Source organism: Osmerus eperlanus, chromosome 3, assembly GCF_963692335.1.
Source record: "Osmerus eperlanus chromosome 3, fOsmEpe2.1, whole genome shotgun sequence".
NCBI classification, from domain to species: domain Eukaryota; kingdom Metazoa; phylum Chordata; class Actinopteri; order Osmeriformes; family Osmeridae; genus Osmerus; species Osmerus eperlanus.
In genome coordinates this window covers 12,586,067-12,602,796 of record NC_085020.1, presented here as the reverse complement: position 1 = coordinate 12,602,796, position 16,730 = coordinate 12,586,067, and the positions used below count along the sequence as shown (strand labels likewise).

Here is a 16,730-nt window from a genome sequence, read left to right as displayed (position 1 = left end):
CTGGGCGAAACTGTTGTTGAGATGTACGTCAAAAAGGGGCAGCAATGTTGTTCCATCTATTTGAAACACAATGACGAGATTGGCCCTAAAGTGATGAGCAGGATCACCATGAGACTGACAAAAGAAATAAATGCTAATTTGGAATACAAACTATCGGCAGGCGTTCTTCCAGTCATTGGGGAACTTCTGATGTGTGACCACATGCTGGAGGTTCTGAAAACACTGGAGGAGAATGGCATCCACAACATTGCTAAAACAGAGGACTTCCTCCCACCGAAGGCCGGAAGTGTTATTCCTGATGAATGGGTTGATGCCCTTGACATGAACATCCTCAACAACTTTGAGGAAGGGGAGTACGTTGGCTACAAGAAGGGATCCAATGAGGAATATGTCTACGCAGTAATTGTGGAGCAGTTTGATACCCCACCAGGGAGCTCAGGACGATATTCTAGCAGATATAAAATACAAATTGGAGAAGATGAATTTATCGAAGTAAGCACCCTTGATCTTCATCAGTTCAAACGGGAAGAAAAGCGATTCACCTACACAGAATCAACCTGTATGGCAGTGCAGCATGTCGCAGGCCCTGTGCCACATGAACCCTGTGCGTCTGTGCCAAGGCCACCTAGTTCTTCTGCAAGGAGCTTACCACAGTCTATTGAGGAGGTCAAAGAAGAAATCGACGAATGCCTGTCAGAGATCTGGATTCTGCCCATGGAGGAGAGGTGCAAAGCCATCCGTCGACTTTACCTGAGATGGCACCCCGACAAAAATCCTGACTTTCAACAGCTTGCCACTGAGGCATTCAAGTACTTGAAGAACAAAATAGAAGAACTTGAGAGTGGCAAAAGGAGCATGACTGACCGAAGACAAAACACACATTTCAGTGGACCAACACAGTCTCCGAGATGGAACTCAAATTTCAGCGGCTTCTACTATCAGTGGGATCAGGAGGCCAACCATCATCGGGGTGGACGTGAGAGGAGTCAAAGACCTCACTATTCATACAATAACAACTTCTGGACACACCATGGAAATGTGCCACAGCCTAACAGAGCAGAGGCTCAGCGGTGGTACAGACAAGCAAACTGTGATTTGACAGCAGCTCGTAGTGAGTCCGGAAGAGGGAGCACAGAGTGGTGTCTGTTCAAGGTGCACCAGGCAGTGGAAAAGGCTCTTATCGCCGCAGAGTACAAAAGACATGGACACCATCCTACAAACCTCTCCATCTCAAACATGGCTGAGGACGTGTCAGGCTTCAGCCCTCAATTAAGGACTTTGCATAGCATTGTGGACAGACTGAAGAAAATTGGAGTTGACCCCAAGAAGACTCAGTATCCCAACTGCCACCCATCACCCTACATTCCAAACGAGCGATTCAAATCTGCAAGTGAAGTGCAAGTGCTGGACTTGGCATCAGAGCTTTTAAGCAAAGTAGATGCATTTATCTTCTGAGATGGTGATTTTATGTTTAAAAGTTCTAAATGTTAAGATTTTGCATGTTAACTGTAAACTTACTATAACTATAACCACTGTATTTTTACATGATTTGATGTACCTTGTTTTTCTTTATTTTAATAAGGATATACTTGAATCATCTACAGTACTTGATTTCAGATACATGTACACTTTTAGAGATTAAAAGTGTTTTGTTTTGTGTCAATCGAAAAATTTAAATGAACAACAATTAAAAATGTTTGTAGAAAAACATTTGTGCATCTGACATGCATACCAAATGTTTTCCTTGTGAATCTGATGAAATAAAACGTAATGAAATATTATATGCAGCTTAATTTTTCTCTACTTGTTATTCATCTTTCCCATGACATTATCAACATCATGCTACGTTATGTGATCAGAAAGCATCCGAAAGTTTACTCGTTATAAGGACGGTTATACAACTTGTCATTGATATGTTCAACGTTTGTAATTTGAAAGTACATTTTCATATATTAACAAAGAATATAGTACAAACAGCACACATACAGTTGTAGAATTAGTAGGAAAGTCTTGTCAGGAAAAAAACTGTACATTGAATAAAAGCACTGTATTTATTTAATTTATATTAGAAACCATGTTATGAAAATAATGACAACAAACCGTATCAGACAATGCAACCTCTATTTGCCAGAATACAAGACACATCCTTGGATATGTCTTGAGGATGAGCGCTCTCACATCTCTGTCACTATAACTGAAGAAGCGTGTGCTTTCGTGTCATCTCTCAAGTAGCCAGTCCCCAGTGTCTATACAATACAAAATGTTTACAAGGCTCCTGTAGCTATTGTCTTCCTACAAGAGAAACCATTTAAAACTTATGTTATTCAGGGGGAAATGGGGATAAGTTTCACCAGTTTCAGTCTTGTTCATAAGTATTAGGTTATGAACAGTCAACCTGACACAGAAATAACTTACACAAAACCTGTACATAATTACAGCAGGCTTGCTGCCTGTTTCCAAACTGGTGTGCACATATAAAAGAAATAAACCATTCACAAGTGGTCTGTACAATTTGTGGTATGTTGAACGGGGTAAGCCTAACTTAGCCTCATACAGTACATGCAATTGAATAAAATCTCAAAACCATGAGCTCTTCTCTGGCTAATGTTAGGTGAGACAGTTGCCCGCCTAGTTACTAAGTGCTCCTGTTTGTTACCACTTATGCAGTGCAGTAGTTCCAGATGGAGATGGTCAAAGACACAATTACTGGAGCGAGAGTGTGAAACTACATAAGAGACACCGGAACTTAGGTTTGTAAGAAGCATGTATTTAAAAGATAATCAGATCACCTATATTTATATAATTATGCCAGAAGTACTTTGTTTGCAATCATGAAATAATGTCATGTCCATCTTCACCTCTTCACAAACCTACATGAAGTTTAAACAGCTAGGAATAGGTATCTGGAAATATTTAAGGCTTAATTTAAAACATTTGGCAAGTTGCTAATGCTAAATTATGATTATGTTCCTTGTCACCTTATGAGTTAAAGAAAATCATGTCAACATCACAAGTAATTTAATGCGACAAAGTTTCTAGCATATTGCATTTTTTGCATTGAAATAAAAACAGTAAATGAATGATCCATATTTGAAAGTACATTTTGAAAAGTAAGAATTTAGAAACTCAATAAGTGGTTTATGGCACAAGTGAATGGCTACTGCAGCTGACATTAAGGTGGCAGAACTGAAAAGGAACCTATAATAAAGCCAGGTATGCAACATCCTGCAATGAAACACAAACACAGAGGGTTACTTCAGTTGCTTTCATCCCAGGTTGTTTTTTTCCCCATTCTTTTTTCCTCTTCCCACATTCTCTCTGTTTTCTACAAGTGAGTTGTCCGCCCGCACCAAACAAAGTTTGTCAGCCGCACTGAGACAGACAGTACTGTTCCTTCCTCTGTTCTCACGCAGCTGAGCTGCATCCACACACAGAGGCCTTCCCACCTCTTTGGACACCCCAAGTTTGTCTACATGTTATAGGCTACGTAGATGGGGTCCAGCTGGTCAGCCAGGAAGCCGTCCCTCAGGTGCATGCGCTGCTTCTCCCCGCGTGAGTTGATGGGGATGACCCCGGGGTCGACCACCACCACTACGCCCACGATCAGGTAATGCTCCTCCAGGACCACATTGGTGACCAGGGCCACCAGGTCCAGGGCCTCCTGCTCGGAGCCCTCCAGCTCCACCACCACCACCAGTAGGTTGGTCCAGGTGAACACAGCACTGGATGAGGAGGAGGAGAGGGGGAGCAGAGGATGGGGGAGAGAAGGGGGGAGGAAAAAGGAGAAGGGTGAGGGAGGGTTGAGAGCATGGGAGATAAATGAAATGGATGAATAGAGGGGGAAGAGGAGAAGATGGGCTGTGTTATCAGATTTTTTTAATTAATTTGACTGCTATCAGCAAACCACACAATTGTTACCTCACATATACATTATTATACCCGCCCTAATTCGTCCCAGTTTTTGCAGACAGGTGGCAAAATGTGTGTCTTGTACCCGATAGCTATGCTATTATTTTGTAGGTTCTGTAGGTTCTGTTGCATGGTTTAGGAAATATGTATATTTTGTGGCGAATGTCCGGTGGAGCGGACGATACTTGTCGTGTTTGCAGTGACAACTGAGTGAATATCAACGGCCTGTATTTTTTTTGTCTGTTCTTTGCTAGCTATGTAGGCTAGGCAGCAAATGTAGCCTGTTTTTTAATCTGTACAATCTTCATCAATAATAAATATACATACTTTTTTTAAGATACAGTAATAAGTTGTGTGTTTTTCCTTTAGTAACATAAAAATGTACACCCCATTCTGTCTTTCTCCAAATATTTGAACATTATATAGTACATTTGATCTTAATTAAACAATATATTTGGGGGTGATTAAGTTAAATAAACTGCCCCAGCTGCGGCGGCTGCAAGCACACTTCATAATTTCCACACAAATTGTACCCTCTCGGGTTCCTTTTTTGTTGCTCTAAAAGCATTCAAATATTCCTGTGATTTGAATTCAAAATAAGTTGTTTTTAAAAGGTTACATATAAATAAAAAATATAGTAAAAGCAATAAGGAGGGTCTAAATGTAAGATTCCATATCTCACCATTCAGCGATGCTTTTGTGTGAGCGGATAACAGAGGTCTCAATGTCAATTGGATGATACCTCATCCCTCTCAGCTCCAGGGTCTCATCCAGGGATCCCACCACGTACAGGGCATCATGGCGCTCTGACACACACAAACAACCATAAGCATGCATGATGCATGCATGGAGAGAAGCCCGCACTCAAACATACACAAATATTTTGTTGTCTACAGCCATGTTGAATACTCTCAGGGCAGGAAAGGGGTCAGAGTCTAGGGGATTCTAGTCAGGGTCTAGAAGATTCTAGTCAGACCCTAGGGGATTCTAGTCAGTATCTAGAGGATTTTAGTTAGGGCCTAGGGTATACTAATCAGGGCCTAGGGTATACTAGTCAGGGCCTAGGGGATTCTAATCAGGGTTTTGGAGTCTGAAGAGGCCCTCACCTCCGCTGGCGTCTGTGAGCTCCGTGCGGCGCAAGAAACCCAGGTAGCCGGTCCGGGCCCAAACGGTCTGGGTATCTCCGAAGCTGAGCTTGGTACTGAAATGGTCTGCATGTAGCGCCTCCTCTCCATATACCGTGTAGTAGCCTGTAGCATTGTGGGGGCTGCTTACCCATATCTGACACACACAGAGAAAGAGAGAGAGAGTTAGAGAGGGAGAGGTTACCAAGAGAGAGGCATGGCTTTCTGTATGACAAGGTGTTGCCTACTGTGGAGGGGCATAGTCTTTGGTCTGGGGAGGTGTGTCTTGTTGTAAGGGGGGGCGTGGCCCACCTTTGGTGACCACTGATGACTCACCTCTCCTAAGTGGGAGTCTCCCAGCGGGCCTTTGGTTTCGGTGTTGGCGATGATGACCTTTACCCCAGGCAGAATCTGAAGGAGACACACAACCACAGAGTGGGGGGGATTTGAGCTCACAACTTCCTGCTCTGCAGTTAAACGCTCCAACCAGTGAGCTACAGCTATCCCCCCTTCATAAGAGCTTCCCATGTACTGACACACTGATCAATACATGGACGATGAGACACATCAACTGATTACCGATGCCGCTGCGTATTTTGCATAAGTAAATTCCTCATGGACACCGACATGGGGCCAGCTTTTAATTGAATGCATTAAGGAGAATTGCAAAATTAGCTGAATTGATTTTGATTATGTATAATTTCACTGGATTGAAATACATTTTTAAACAATTGACGAATTGTGTGATAGCTGTGCTCTTTGCACTGTGACACAACAACAAGGTTGGGAGCTCTGGGGTAAGTTGTCTTACCTTGCCAGACTCCATCAGAGGCAGGCTGTGTGGTGAGCCTCTCTCCACCAACCTCACCCTGGAACACACACATTCGTCATCCACATGGCAACAACTCACTTTTCACTACAGTTGCAATATCCTGATCCACAGGACTGCTGGGCACAATGTTTGGGGTTAATTCTACTACATGTTAGTACCACTATAGTATAGAATAGTAAAGCATAGTACAATATAATATTAGTTCAATATGGTATAGTATAGCATAGCATAGTACAACATAGCATAATAAAGTATAGTTTTGTATAGTACAACATAGCATAGCAAAGTATAGTATTATACAATATAGTATAGTATACTATAAAATAGTGTATTATAGTATAGTAGAGCATTGGATAGTATAGCATAGTTTAATATAGAATAGTAAAAGGCTTTCCCAACTCTGGATTCATTCAGGATAGTATAAAGTGGGTGGAGGTACAGTGGAGCTCCGTACAGTACCTGTCGTGTCGCAGCGCTCTCATGTCCAGGTAGACTGTAGTGGGGTCTGGTCCTGCTGTGCCCTGAGGAGAAACACAAATGCACACACACACACAGGGCTGTTACTGCATGCTGCACACTGACTGTGAATGTGTGTGCCGACTGTGAATGTGTGCGAGAGTGGGGAGGGTTCAAGAAGCTGCTGAAAATGGAAAGGAAGTCCTTTACAAAGCAGGCTGGGAGCCATTGATAGACAGTAATGATGCTAGAGGAGAATGCAACCGCATAGCCATGTCAACTTCAGATGCTTGACCTTCAGGGTTTAGAGTTTAGGCCAGATAAGATAACAAATATTGTCTTTATCAGTATTATTACTATGCATGCTTGGGATAGGGTGTATCAGCTGTATCAGTCTGCACCAAGGACAGACAGCTGTGTTTGGGTACAAGTCCAGTCATTTTATGAAAAAAGGTAGGACAAATTGCAACAGAAGCAAACTCAACTGATTTTGTATCCTCAATATGTCCTGAGTAAGAAAAAAAAATCCCAGAAGAATCCCATTAGGCCAAATATGGCCTATTTTTCACACGTGAATAGGGTAACATTTTGAACATTTAGATATCACAATGAAAATTACTGAGTTGATTATTTACATCAAGACAAACAAAAAATGTATTACAAGTTTTTTTTAAATTGTTTGTTAACATGGGCAAACGGTACATAATCTATTTAGGTATGCGCTAATTTGCCTAAATACCACAACATATCTAAACATTGGATATAGCCAGGTGAAAATGTCTAGTTGATTCTTGCTGACATCTTACAGTAAAAGACTAGATGCAAGCAAATGTCACCATAAGAGGCAGAGATTCAGTCATTCATTCAAGGTCCACTCAACTGTCAATCAACTGTCACTAATCTGTCACTCAGGTAAGAAAGATTTCCTTTTGTTTCTCCTACATGGATTATTCAACCTACATTAATAAAACATACCTGGTGATCAATACAATTTATTGGGAACATCTGGATGTGTGTTGAGCTGTGGTACGACTATTATTGGTGAAACGACCCAGCCCCAAACCCCATCTCTGCAATAATAATTAATAAAGGCTGGTTTAAAGTACTTCTTCCTGCCTCTATGTATTAATTGTCATGGATAATCTAAATGGGTTCAATTCAGACATTAGCATTAAGTCTTTTACTGTTATATGTCAACAAGACATTTTCACCTGGCTATATCCAATGTTTAGATATGTTGTGGTATTTATGCAAATTAGCTCCTACCTAATTTGATTATGCACCGTTTGCCCATGTTAACAAAAAATTTCAAAAAACTTGCAATACATTTTTAGTTTGTCTTGATGTAAGTAATCAACTCAGTAATTTTCATGGTGATATCTAAAGGTAATTTTCTTTACCCTATTCACGTGAGAAAAAGAATGAATAGGCGTATGAATAGGCTATATTTGGGTCTTTTTCTAAACTTTCCCCTAATGGGATTCTTCAGGGTTTTTTTTTCCTTACTCGGGACATATTGAGGATACAAAATCAGTTGAGTTTGCTTCTGTTGCAATTTGTCCTAGGTTGACCCCCATTTTGTCTTAACATGACTGGACTATACTCAGATCCACCTAACTTGATCCTACCAATGGCAATGAGAATACTATGGAGCTAAATCAGGGTCAAATGTTTTGTTAATTCGAAAAGAAAATCTTTAGTTGAAAAACTAAAGCTTGACATTGAAAATGTAAGTTTTGGTCAAAAACTTGAAAAATAAAACCATGTATTCAAAGAAAAAATAAGTTTACCAATTTTTTTTTCAAGTTGAATAAAATTTCGATTGAAGTCTGGAATTATTTTGAATAAATTATTAATTTTCATTTTTCACTTTTAGATTTTCACATAGTTTCACATTTAATGTTTTCAGATTCAACATTTTTTTTACGGCTTCAATTTCTTTTTTTGAGTTTCACTTTTTTTGTTTTTTTGTTTCAGGTTTTTTTTTCAGTTTCAGATCTGTTTTTCAGTTTCAGACTTTTGGCCCAGATTTTGCATAGGGGGCGTGGCTTCAACTCAGAGGCGGGAGTTATGAGTGACAGCCTAAAGAGGCAGAAGACTCGGCAGTTGGCATGGCGTCCGCTCCGCCAAGGCAACACGCTGGCGCCAGCGCACAGGTAAGACATGTGAAAGATATTTGAGGGTATGTGTCAATGACAAAAAAATTCCACTGCGGGGATAAGTATCTATTCAAAAAGGCTAATATCTTTCACATGTCTTACCTGTGCGCTGGCGCCAGCGTGTTGCCTTGGCGGAGTGGACGCCTGCCAACTGCCGAGTCTTCTGCCTCTTTGTTAGGCTGTCACTCATAACTCCCGCCTCTGAGTTGAAGCCACGCTCCCTACGCAAAATCGGGGCCAAAAGTCTGAAAAAAATAAAATAAACTGAAACTAAAAATAAAAAACTGAAACTCAAAAAAAAAATTGAAGCCGTAAAAAAAAATGTCTTGAATCTGGAAACATTACATGTGAAACTATGTGAAAATCTAAAAGTGAAAAATGAAAATTAATAATTTATTCAAAATAATTCCAGACTTTAATCGAAATTTCTTTGAATTCATGGTTTTATTTTTCAAGTTTTTGACCAAAACTTACATTTTCAATGTCAAGCTTTAGTTTTTCAACTAAAGATTTTTTTTTCGAATTAACAAAACATTTGGCCCTGATTTAGCTCCATAGAATACCTGCTGTTGAGTAGAGTTGTGGTCTACAGTGTATGTGTGGGAGGGGGATTGGGGTAGAAGTGAGAAGCTAAACTACTGTATTTGTGTGTGTCTCTGTCAGGGGATGGGGATGAGAAAACGAGGGTTAAAAAAACAAAGACGCTACAGGTCTGTGTTTACTGGGAGTGTGTGAGAACTGTTTCCTGTGTGTCCATTGTCAGCAGGATTGAGTGTAAATGAGTCAGAGCGCCCTCTAGTGGTGGACATGGGGCACTGTCTGGCCCTTGGGGAAGGGGCCCAGGGAGAGCTTGGAGCAGCCAAGCCCGCTGTAAGGGGGGGACAGCGTGGACTCCAGTTTTGAGCAGACGATAAAACAGCAAAAGGAAGCTTTCAGTAGCCTGCCCTGCCTTAACTGCTGTGTAACTGTAGCAGTACTAATGGAGCATGCCATCAGTAAAGGGGGTCAGGTGGCTGAGCGGTTAGGGAATTGGGCTAGTAATCTGAAGGTTGCCAGTTCGATTCCCGGCCATGCCAAATGACGTTGTGTCCTTGGGCAAGGCACTTCACCCTACTTGCCTCGGGGGGAATGTGCCTGTACTTAATGTAAGTCGCTCTGGATAAGAGCGTCTGCTAAATGACTAAATGTAAATGTAAAACAACTAATTCCTAACATAGGCCAACTATGTTACAAAAAATGTGTTGAAACCTGTTGATGTTGATGACCTGTTGACCTGACCCGATAGGGATACCGGAAGATGATAAACAGGTTTCTAGCCTACACAGGTGTGCCTTAAGTTAACCATGACTTTGTCTTTGATCACGAATAGACCAACGGACACGCCAGCACCAATGTCTGGCTCTGCAACACACTGGAATCTTACTGGATCATAGGCCCAGGATGATAAAGCAATATGAACATGTAAAGGTAGTGTTCTCCCTGGCCCAGTCCAATAAATATTAATCTAATCCATAGATGGAGCTGACAGGAAGTATGAGCTGAAGGCCATTCAGCGCCATGCATGAAATCAATATGAAAACTGAAATAAACCAGGCAACAGCAGCAGCCCAATCAGAACAGCCCTACTCATTTCCAAGTCCCACCCCTCAGCCCTAGTTGGTCAAGCCCTCTGTCCATCATACCTGCTCAGCCAGCTTCCCTAGCCTGTTGGGCTGACAACAGGGGGCGGGCCAGAGGACAGAAACACACACACACACACACATACACAACATGTGTTTGGACACACAGCCATAGCACCACACAGGTCAGACAGAATTAATAAACAGTGAAACAGAAGGAAGACATTACAGAAGACCCTCAGGGCTCGAAATGAACTTTTTTACTTCGTAGCAATGGTGCTCCCAACTTAAAAAAATTAGGAGCACCAGCAAAACATTTGGAGCACCCACCGAAAATAAGGGAGCACCACAACTAAAATGTTAATTTTATAAATTAAAAAATCTAAAATGTGCATTAAAGTTAAGAACGTAAAGAAAAGGTTTAATTGGTTATGTAACAGTGGATAGAATGGTGGACTGGTCACTGTATCAGCTCACAGCAGGAGGCTAATTAGCGAGCATTTAAAAATATATTGAAATAGGTCACACCATAATGATTAGTAGCACTTGCACATGTTCTCAAATATATTTTGAGGTTGCACAGATACAATTTCGGGAGCATATGCAATCAAAATGGTAGCAATTTTGAGCCCTGGACCCTTCTTTCCTCTCTCTCACCCCTCTATCCCTTCCTCCCCTCCTTCCTTCTATCTCTCCTATCTCATCCCTTCATCTGCCTGACCTGCAGACAAACTTAAACGTGATTTCTCCCTCCCTCTTATCCTTCCTTGTATTACTCTCATCCTTCCTTCTATCACTCCCATCACTCCCTCCCTCCATCCTTACATCCCTCACCCAATTCCTCAATTTCCTCCCTCCCCTATCCCTCTCCCCCTCTCACCTGCAGACATACAGCCACGTTGACCCTGCAGCCGAAGGTGGAGCTGACGGCGCGTGGCGACAGGCCCAGGTCTTTGAAGATCTTGGAGAAGGACTGGGTGAGGGTGATGCGCGGCCGCTCCTCTGCCACCACCATGCAGGTGCGCACACATGACAAGTTCACGTTACGCAGCTGCGCAGATAGAGGAGTGGAGTTAGACACTGTCGCAATATGTGTTGTATTTCTACATCATTTAGTTCAATGAATCATCAATTACTTATATAATATTGTACATATTCATGGATGTTTTGAACCATACTACAATACTGGTTGTGATGGAGACATGTGAAAAAGAGAGATGTAGAGATAAGAGAGTTGTAGAGAAACCAGGAGAAAGATAAATAGAGATCATAAAGATTGAGAAATAAGTACAGATAAGTAGAGATAGATGTAGGGGAACTAACCAGCATAGACAAGAAAACAGATAAATAGATACTAGTAGAGATCATTGAGATTAGTTGAGATCAATAGAGATCAGTTAAAATCAACAGATAAGTAGCTCAATAGAGATACATTGAGATTAATTTAGATCAGTAGAGATACAGTAGAAACCAGTAGAGATGTAGGGAGACTGACCCGTAGAGCCTCTGTCTGAGAGCCCAGCCCCTTGGTGCACATCTCCATGACAGAGTAGGAACAGAAGGTGACGCGGACCTTGTACTGGCTGACGGCAGACAGCCACAGAGACACGCTGCTCTCCAGCTCCAGAGGAGGAACCAGGATGGACTGGTGGCCCGAGTACACGCTACAGACAGGCAGACGACAGGTAGACAGGCAGACAGACATACAGACAGGTAGACAGGCACGTAGGCAGACACTTCAGTTGCTTGATCTTCAGTATCACCTTAGTTTACAGGCTTAAGTTATTTGCAGGTCAAGTAAAAACAAAATCATATTGTAGAACAGCTTGTACGTCCAGTTTAAGGTTTAGAAGTTTTCTGTGTGTGTAGACAAGCTTGCAGGTCCATTTTAAGGTTGAGAGGGGTGCTGTGTTTACCTGCACAGGCACCAGAGAGCGAAGCCCAGGCCACAATAGGGGTCCAGGCAGATGGCGATCTGCCGTGAAGGGTAGAGCTCACATTGCAGCTTGATGGAGCGACACAAGGCACTGGTAGCAGCATGGGACATCTGGGGACGAAGAGGGGTGTGAGTGTGTGGTGCAGAAGAGTGTGAGTGTGTTTGTGGAGGAGAGGTGTGCGTGTAGGTGTGTGTGTGTGTGTGTGTGGGGGGGGGGTTAAAAATCCATTAACAAATCACAAAAAGGTAACTGAACCATAGACAAAGCAAGTACTGAAAATAATCTTATTATTCATGTTTTGAGAGACAGTTTTTAGGAGATGATGACTGTGATTACACCTGCTGACTCGCGACACCGTCTCTCTTCAAACGGCAGATGTCTGCACTTTCTCACAACACCTGCCTGAAGAGAGGACTACGTTACAGCTGCCATCAGCTCCTAGTCTCTATCTGGATGGGAGTGAGGCTAGGCTCCCAGGTCCAGCATGGCTCACCTTGACCCCTGCCAGGATGCCTGTAGTGGACACGCTGAAGTCAAGGTAGGCCAACATCTCAGGGGTGGGTGGCTTGTAGATCTGGGGGCTCTTCTTCCTAGGGAGGTCGTCTGAGGACGAGGAGGGTATGTGTGTGTGTCCATTGTAATGTTTTTATGTTGGGTCTTTTCTGCTGTGTATGTGTGTGTTTGTGTTTATACATGTGTGTGTGTATACTTGTGTCCAGCACCATGTGTGTGTGTACCTGTGTCCAGCACCATGTATGTGTGTGTACCTGTGTCCAGCACCATGTGTGTGTGTGTGTACCTGTGTCCAGCACCATGTGTGTGTGTACCTGTGTCCAGCACCGCGTGTGTGTGTACCTGTGTCCAGCACCATATGTGTGTGTGTGTACCTGGTGTGTGTGTGTGTACCTGTGTCCAGCACCATGTGTGTGTGTGTGTGTGTGTGTACCTGTGTCCAGCACCATGGGCCAACTCTTTACATCCACAGCAGCTGCTGCCTCTTTGGATCTCAGGAGCTTCATTATTGCTTGAGTGGTCAGGATGCACACAGACTTACTGACCTGTCACACACACACACACACACACAGTAACACACATACACACACGTGCACAAGCACACATTAACACACATACATATACACACAAAAACAAACATAATACGCTGTTTACTGACTGAAATGGCTGTGAGGGATGGCTGAGTGTGACTGGCTGGTGACAGTAGGTCTCTATGTGTAACTGGCACAACTGATACCTGGTAGGTATCTATCTGTGACCCTACCTCAACGATCATCTTGACAGTGGGCAGGGTGGTTGCCAGGTTCTGGGGGTGAGGGGGTCGGACAGTGACTGGCACACAGCCAGCATATAGACACCCATAGAAGGTGGCGATCAAGTCGATGCCTGGCCAGACAGAGAACAGAACATACAGCTTAAAAAGCATGGCTGGCTGTGTGTGTGTCTGGTGGGTTGTGTTTCTGGGTGGCTGTCTGTCTGTATGTGTCTGTCTGTGTCCATTTGTCTGTCTGCCTGTGTGTGTCTGTCTTGTCTGTATGTGTGTTTGTCTGTCTGTCTCTTTCCTGTTTGTCTGTCTGTTGGCCTGTTTGTCATCTCCCTCACCAGGAGGGTAGACCAGCGCCACGTGGTCTCCCGTGTTGAGACGGCCTTTCTCCATCAGCGCCACGGCAACGCGCTCTGCCCGCTTGTGCAGCTGCAGACAGGAAGCTGTGCTTGCCACCGCGCCCTGGTGTCAACAACAACAACAGCAACAGTTAGCAAACACACCTTCCACAATCTAATGACACAGAAGGACACACTGGAGGAATAACACAACAAATGCGTCTAACAAACTCCAACAGACTATGAAGCTATCTTAGACAAAATAATGGCAAACTATTTTTTCAAAGGCCCTGAGGACGGATGGCATGCTAGAAAGCTTGTAGGTTGGGTGCCAGGACAGATAGAGAGAGACCAGAGAGACAGAGAGAGAGATAGAGCAGGGAACCCAGAGCAGAGAGGGTTGGTACCTTGGCATTGAGCACCAGGAAGAGAGGGTGGTCTGGCGTGGCCTGGGCCCTCCATTGTAACACATCCTGCATGTACAGGAACTGTGGGAGAGGAGCAGAGAGACGGGGATCACTCACTCACACGCACACACAAATACACACACACACAGATACACACATACACACAGAGACACATACACACACATACACACAGAGGGCCCTATCTTGCACCCAGCGCAATTGACTTTGTCAACGACGCAAGTATCATTCCTAGTTTGCACTCGACGCAAAGCGGACTTTTCCCTCCACAGACGCACGTCGGTAAATTAGGGAATGACCTTGCACTCCCGGGGGCGGTTCAGCGAAAAAAGGAGGCGTGACAGACCAGGAAAAACGTAGTCTAAAGTCAATGGCGCATTATTCAGATGCTATTAGGGCTGTCCCCACTCAGTCGACTAGTCGATTTTCTGGTCGATGCTCTTGGTCGACTAAGATTTTTTTAGACGAGCTGCAGTATGGCAGTGTGAGATCTGATTCCCGCTTGTGTCATCATTGCTGAATTAACTAAATGTTCTACAGAATTTGTAGATTATATTATTTAAGACAAATAAAGCAACTCTAAAAATATATAATTTAAAAGAAAAGGTGTTACTGTTTTCCCTTTCGTTAATCTGCGCTTTGTTTTGGTTTGGTATTTTGCACACGGCCAGGGGCGGTTTTAGACACGGGCGGACCGGGCAGCTGCCCGGGGCGGCATTTTTTCATGTCACGTGGGGGGCGCACGAGCATAAAATAAATAAATAAAAATCTCTGCGCTGCGAAGCGGTTTTCTCTTTTCTATCATTTCACTGTGTGGGGAATTGGCAAATTGGCGCCCCCTTCAGGCAGCTGCAGGCACCCCTGCTTGCTGAGAAGGTGCCATGCACAGAAGCTGTGTGAAAAAAGGGGAGGGGGACAGACAGCTCACCTGACTGGGTCTCCCAAATGGAACGGACAAGGGGGGGAGGGGTCCACTGTATAGTGCAATACTCTAAATTAGTGGGCTAAAGTCAGTTGCCTCGACTTTCTTCCAAATAACGCACATTTCATTCATAATATTATAAATATAGGCCTAAAGTTCCTGCACATTTTAGTTTTTTTTAATTGTGTGAAATGGCTAATAAAAATATGTAACACAAAACGATTGTGGTCACCAAGGTGAATTGGTTTAGTCTTGACTTCTGGTCGTGAGTGACAGTGTTGGGGGGATGGGAAATCTGTTGACTGTTGAGTGCCAAAGAAGATGGACAGGAAAGGGTCAAGTAAGCCATCAGGTGCCCAATTTCGAAAAAAAAGAAAAGAAGAAGAGGAGAAACGAGAAGAAGATAAAGGTATGCAAATATGTCTCTGTATGATTATTACGGTATCCATGTCATGAATGAAGGGCTAATGTTAATTGGTGGGTATAGGCTAACTCTTACGTTTGTTAGCCTTTTTGCTATGATGCTTGCTATGCAACAACAATATTTCGGTTTTAACTCAACAAACACGTGATAACATTTCACCATAATAGTGTGCTTTGCAACAAAACTGTTACAAGTTCAGTTATTATTTATTTTCATTATTTAGGTTAGGCCCTGTAATTAGCCAACGGAATTTTCAAATTTCAAAGACGAACATTTGCTACAACTATATTTCGTGACAAAGTATAGTTTAACGTCATAACTAAAAGTGTTCCTAGCTAAAAGTTATATTAATATAGCATGTAATAACAGACATTTAGTGTCTCAATCACCCTGGGATCTGCGACGGTGACCCCTTCATCCTCTGCCAGGAACCTTGGGGTTACCATGGACGACGAGCTCTCCCTCACGGCCCACATTGCTGCGGTCTCCCGGTCGTGTAGATTCACCCTCTACAACATCCGGAAGATCAGGAGATACCTGTCTGAGCACTCCACCCAGCTGCTAGTCCAAGCACTTGTCCTCTCCAAGTTGGACTATTGCAACTCGCTGCTCGCTGGTCTCCCAGCATGTGCAACCCGCCCTCTTCAGAGGATTCAGAACGCAGCGGCCCGCCTGGTCTACAATCTACCCAGACGCTCCCATGTTACCCCGCTCCTCATCTCTCTCCACTGGCTACCTATCATGGCCCGTATCAGATTCAAGACCCTGGTATTGACCTTCCGAGCAGTGAACGGGACTGCACCCGTCTACATCAAGTCTCTCCTGCAGCCCTACACCCCCACCCGTCACCTACGGTCTTCTTCAGACAACCGCCTGGTGGTCCCACCGCTCAAGACCGCCCGGTCCCAACACAAGCTCTTCTCCTGTCTGGCCCCCCAGTGGTGGAATCAACTCCCCACTTCCATCAGAGACACTGACTGTCTCTCCACCTTCAAGAAAAGGCTCAAGACGCACTTGTTCCGGGAGTACAACGGTACTTAGGAATGGTTCGCTTGACCCGATGTTAGTTTCCTCAAGGATCACAATGACTCTTGCTTAGAGACTTGTTGCTCTTGTGGTTAGTGGTAACTGACTTAAATTTTTGTACTCGCTGTGATATATTGTTTTATTATTGTTGCTTGCTTTTTTCCACAGGTACACTTGCACTTATAGCAGTTCATGTTGTTTAATTGTAACTTGTTTAACTACATGCTCTTATGGTTCTTCCCTTTGGCACTTATTTTGGTTGTTCACAATGTGTGCTTCATGT

At 43.4% G+C, this 16,730-nt stretch overlaps 1 protein-coding gene across 6 annotated transcripts in view; it reads right to left on the bottom strand.

Moving 5' to 3' along the window:
• Positions 1–2,030: 2,030 nt before the first annotated feature.
• The window catches only part of dip2a (disco-interacting protein 2 homolog A), a 77,565-nt gene continuing 62,865 nt past the window's right edge, over positions 2,031–16,730 (bottom strand). For 4 of the 6 annotated variants that reach the window (XM_062457317.1, XM_062457319.1, XM_062457321.1 and 1 more), the window contains 15 exons: positions 14,058–14,138; positions 13,651–13,774; positions 13,313–13,434; positions 12,983–13,094; positions 12,530–12,639; positions 12,016–12,146; positions 11,595–11,763; positions 10,980–11,150; positions 10,163–10,192; positions 6,325–6,386; positions 5,845–5,902; positions 5,370–5,444; positions 5,016–5,190; positions 4,592–4,715; positions 2,031–3,722 (listed from right to left, as the gene is read on the bottom strand). In XM_062457317.1, coding sequence (XP_062313301.1) covers positions 3,470–3,722; positions 4,592–4,715; positions 5,016–5,190; positions 5,370–5,444; positions 5,845–5,902; positions 6,325–6,386; positions 10,163–10,192; positions 10,980–11,150; positions 11,595–11,763; positions 12,016–12,146; positions 12,530–12,639; positions 12,983–13,094; positions 13,313–13,434; positions 13,651–13,774; positions 14,058–14,138 — 1,797 coding nt within the window. In that variant the 3' untranslated portion in view covers positions 2,031–3,469. The remainder of the gene's footprint in view (positions 3,723–4,591; positions 4,716–5,015; positions 5,191–5,369; positions 5,445–5,844; positions 5,903–6,324; positions 6,387–10,162; positions 10,193–10,979; positions 11,151–11,594; positions 11,764–12,015; positions 12,147–12,529; positions 12,640–12,982; positions 13,095–13,312; positions 13,435–13,650; positions 13,775–14,057; positions 14,139–16,730) is intronic. The other 2 variants (XM_062457320.1, XM_062457322.1) reach the window with 1 other exon arrangement.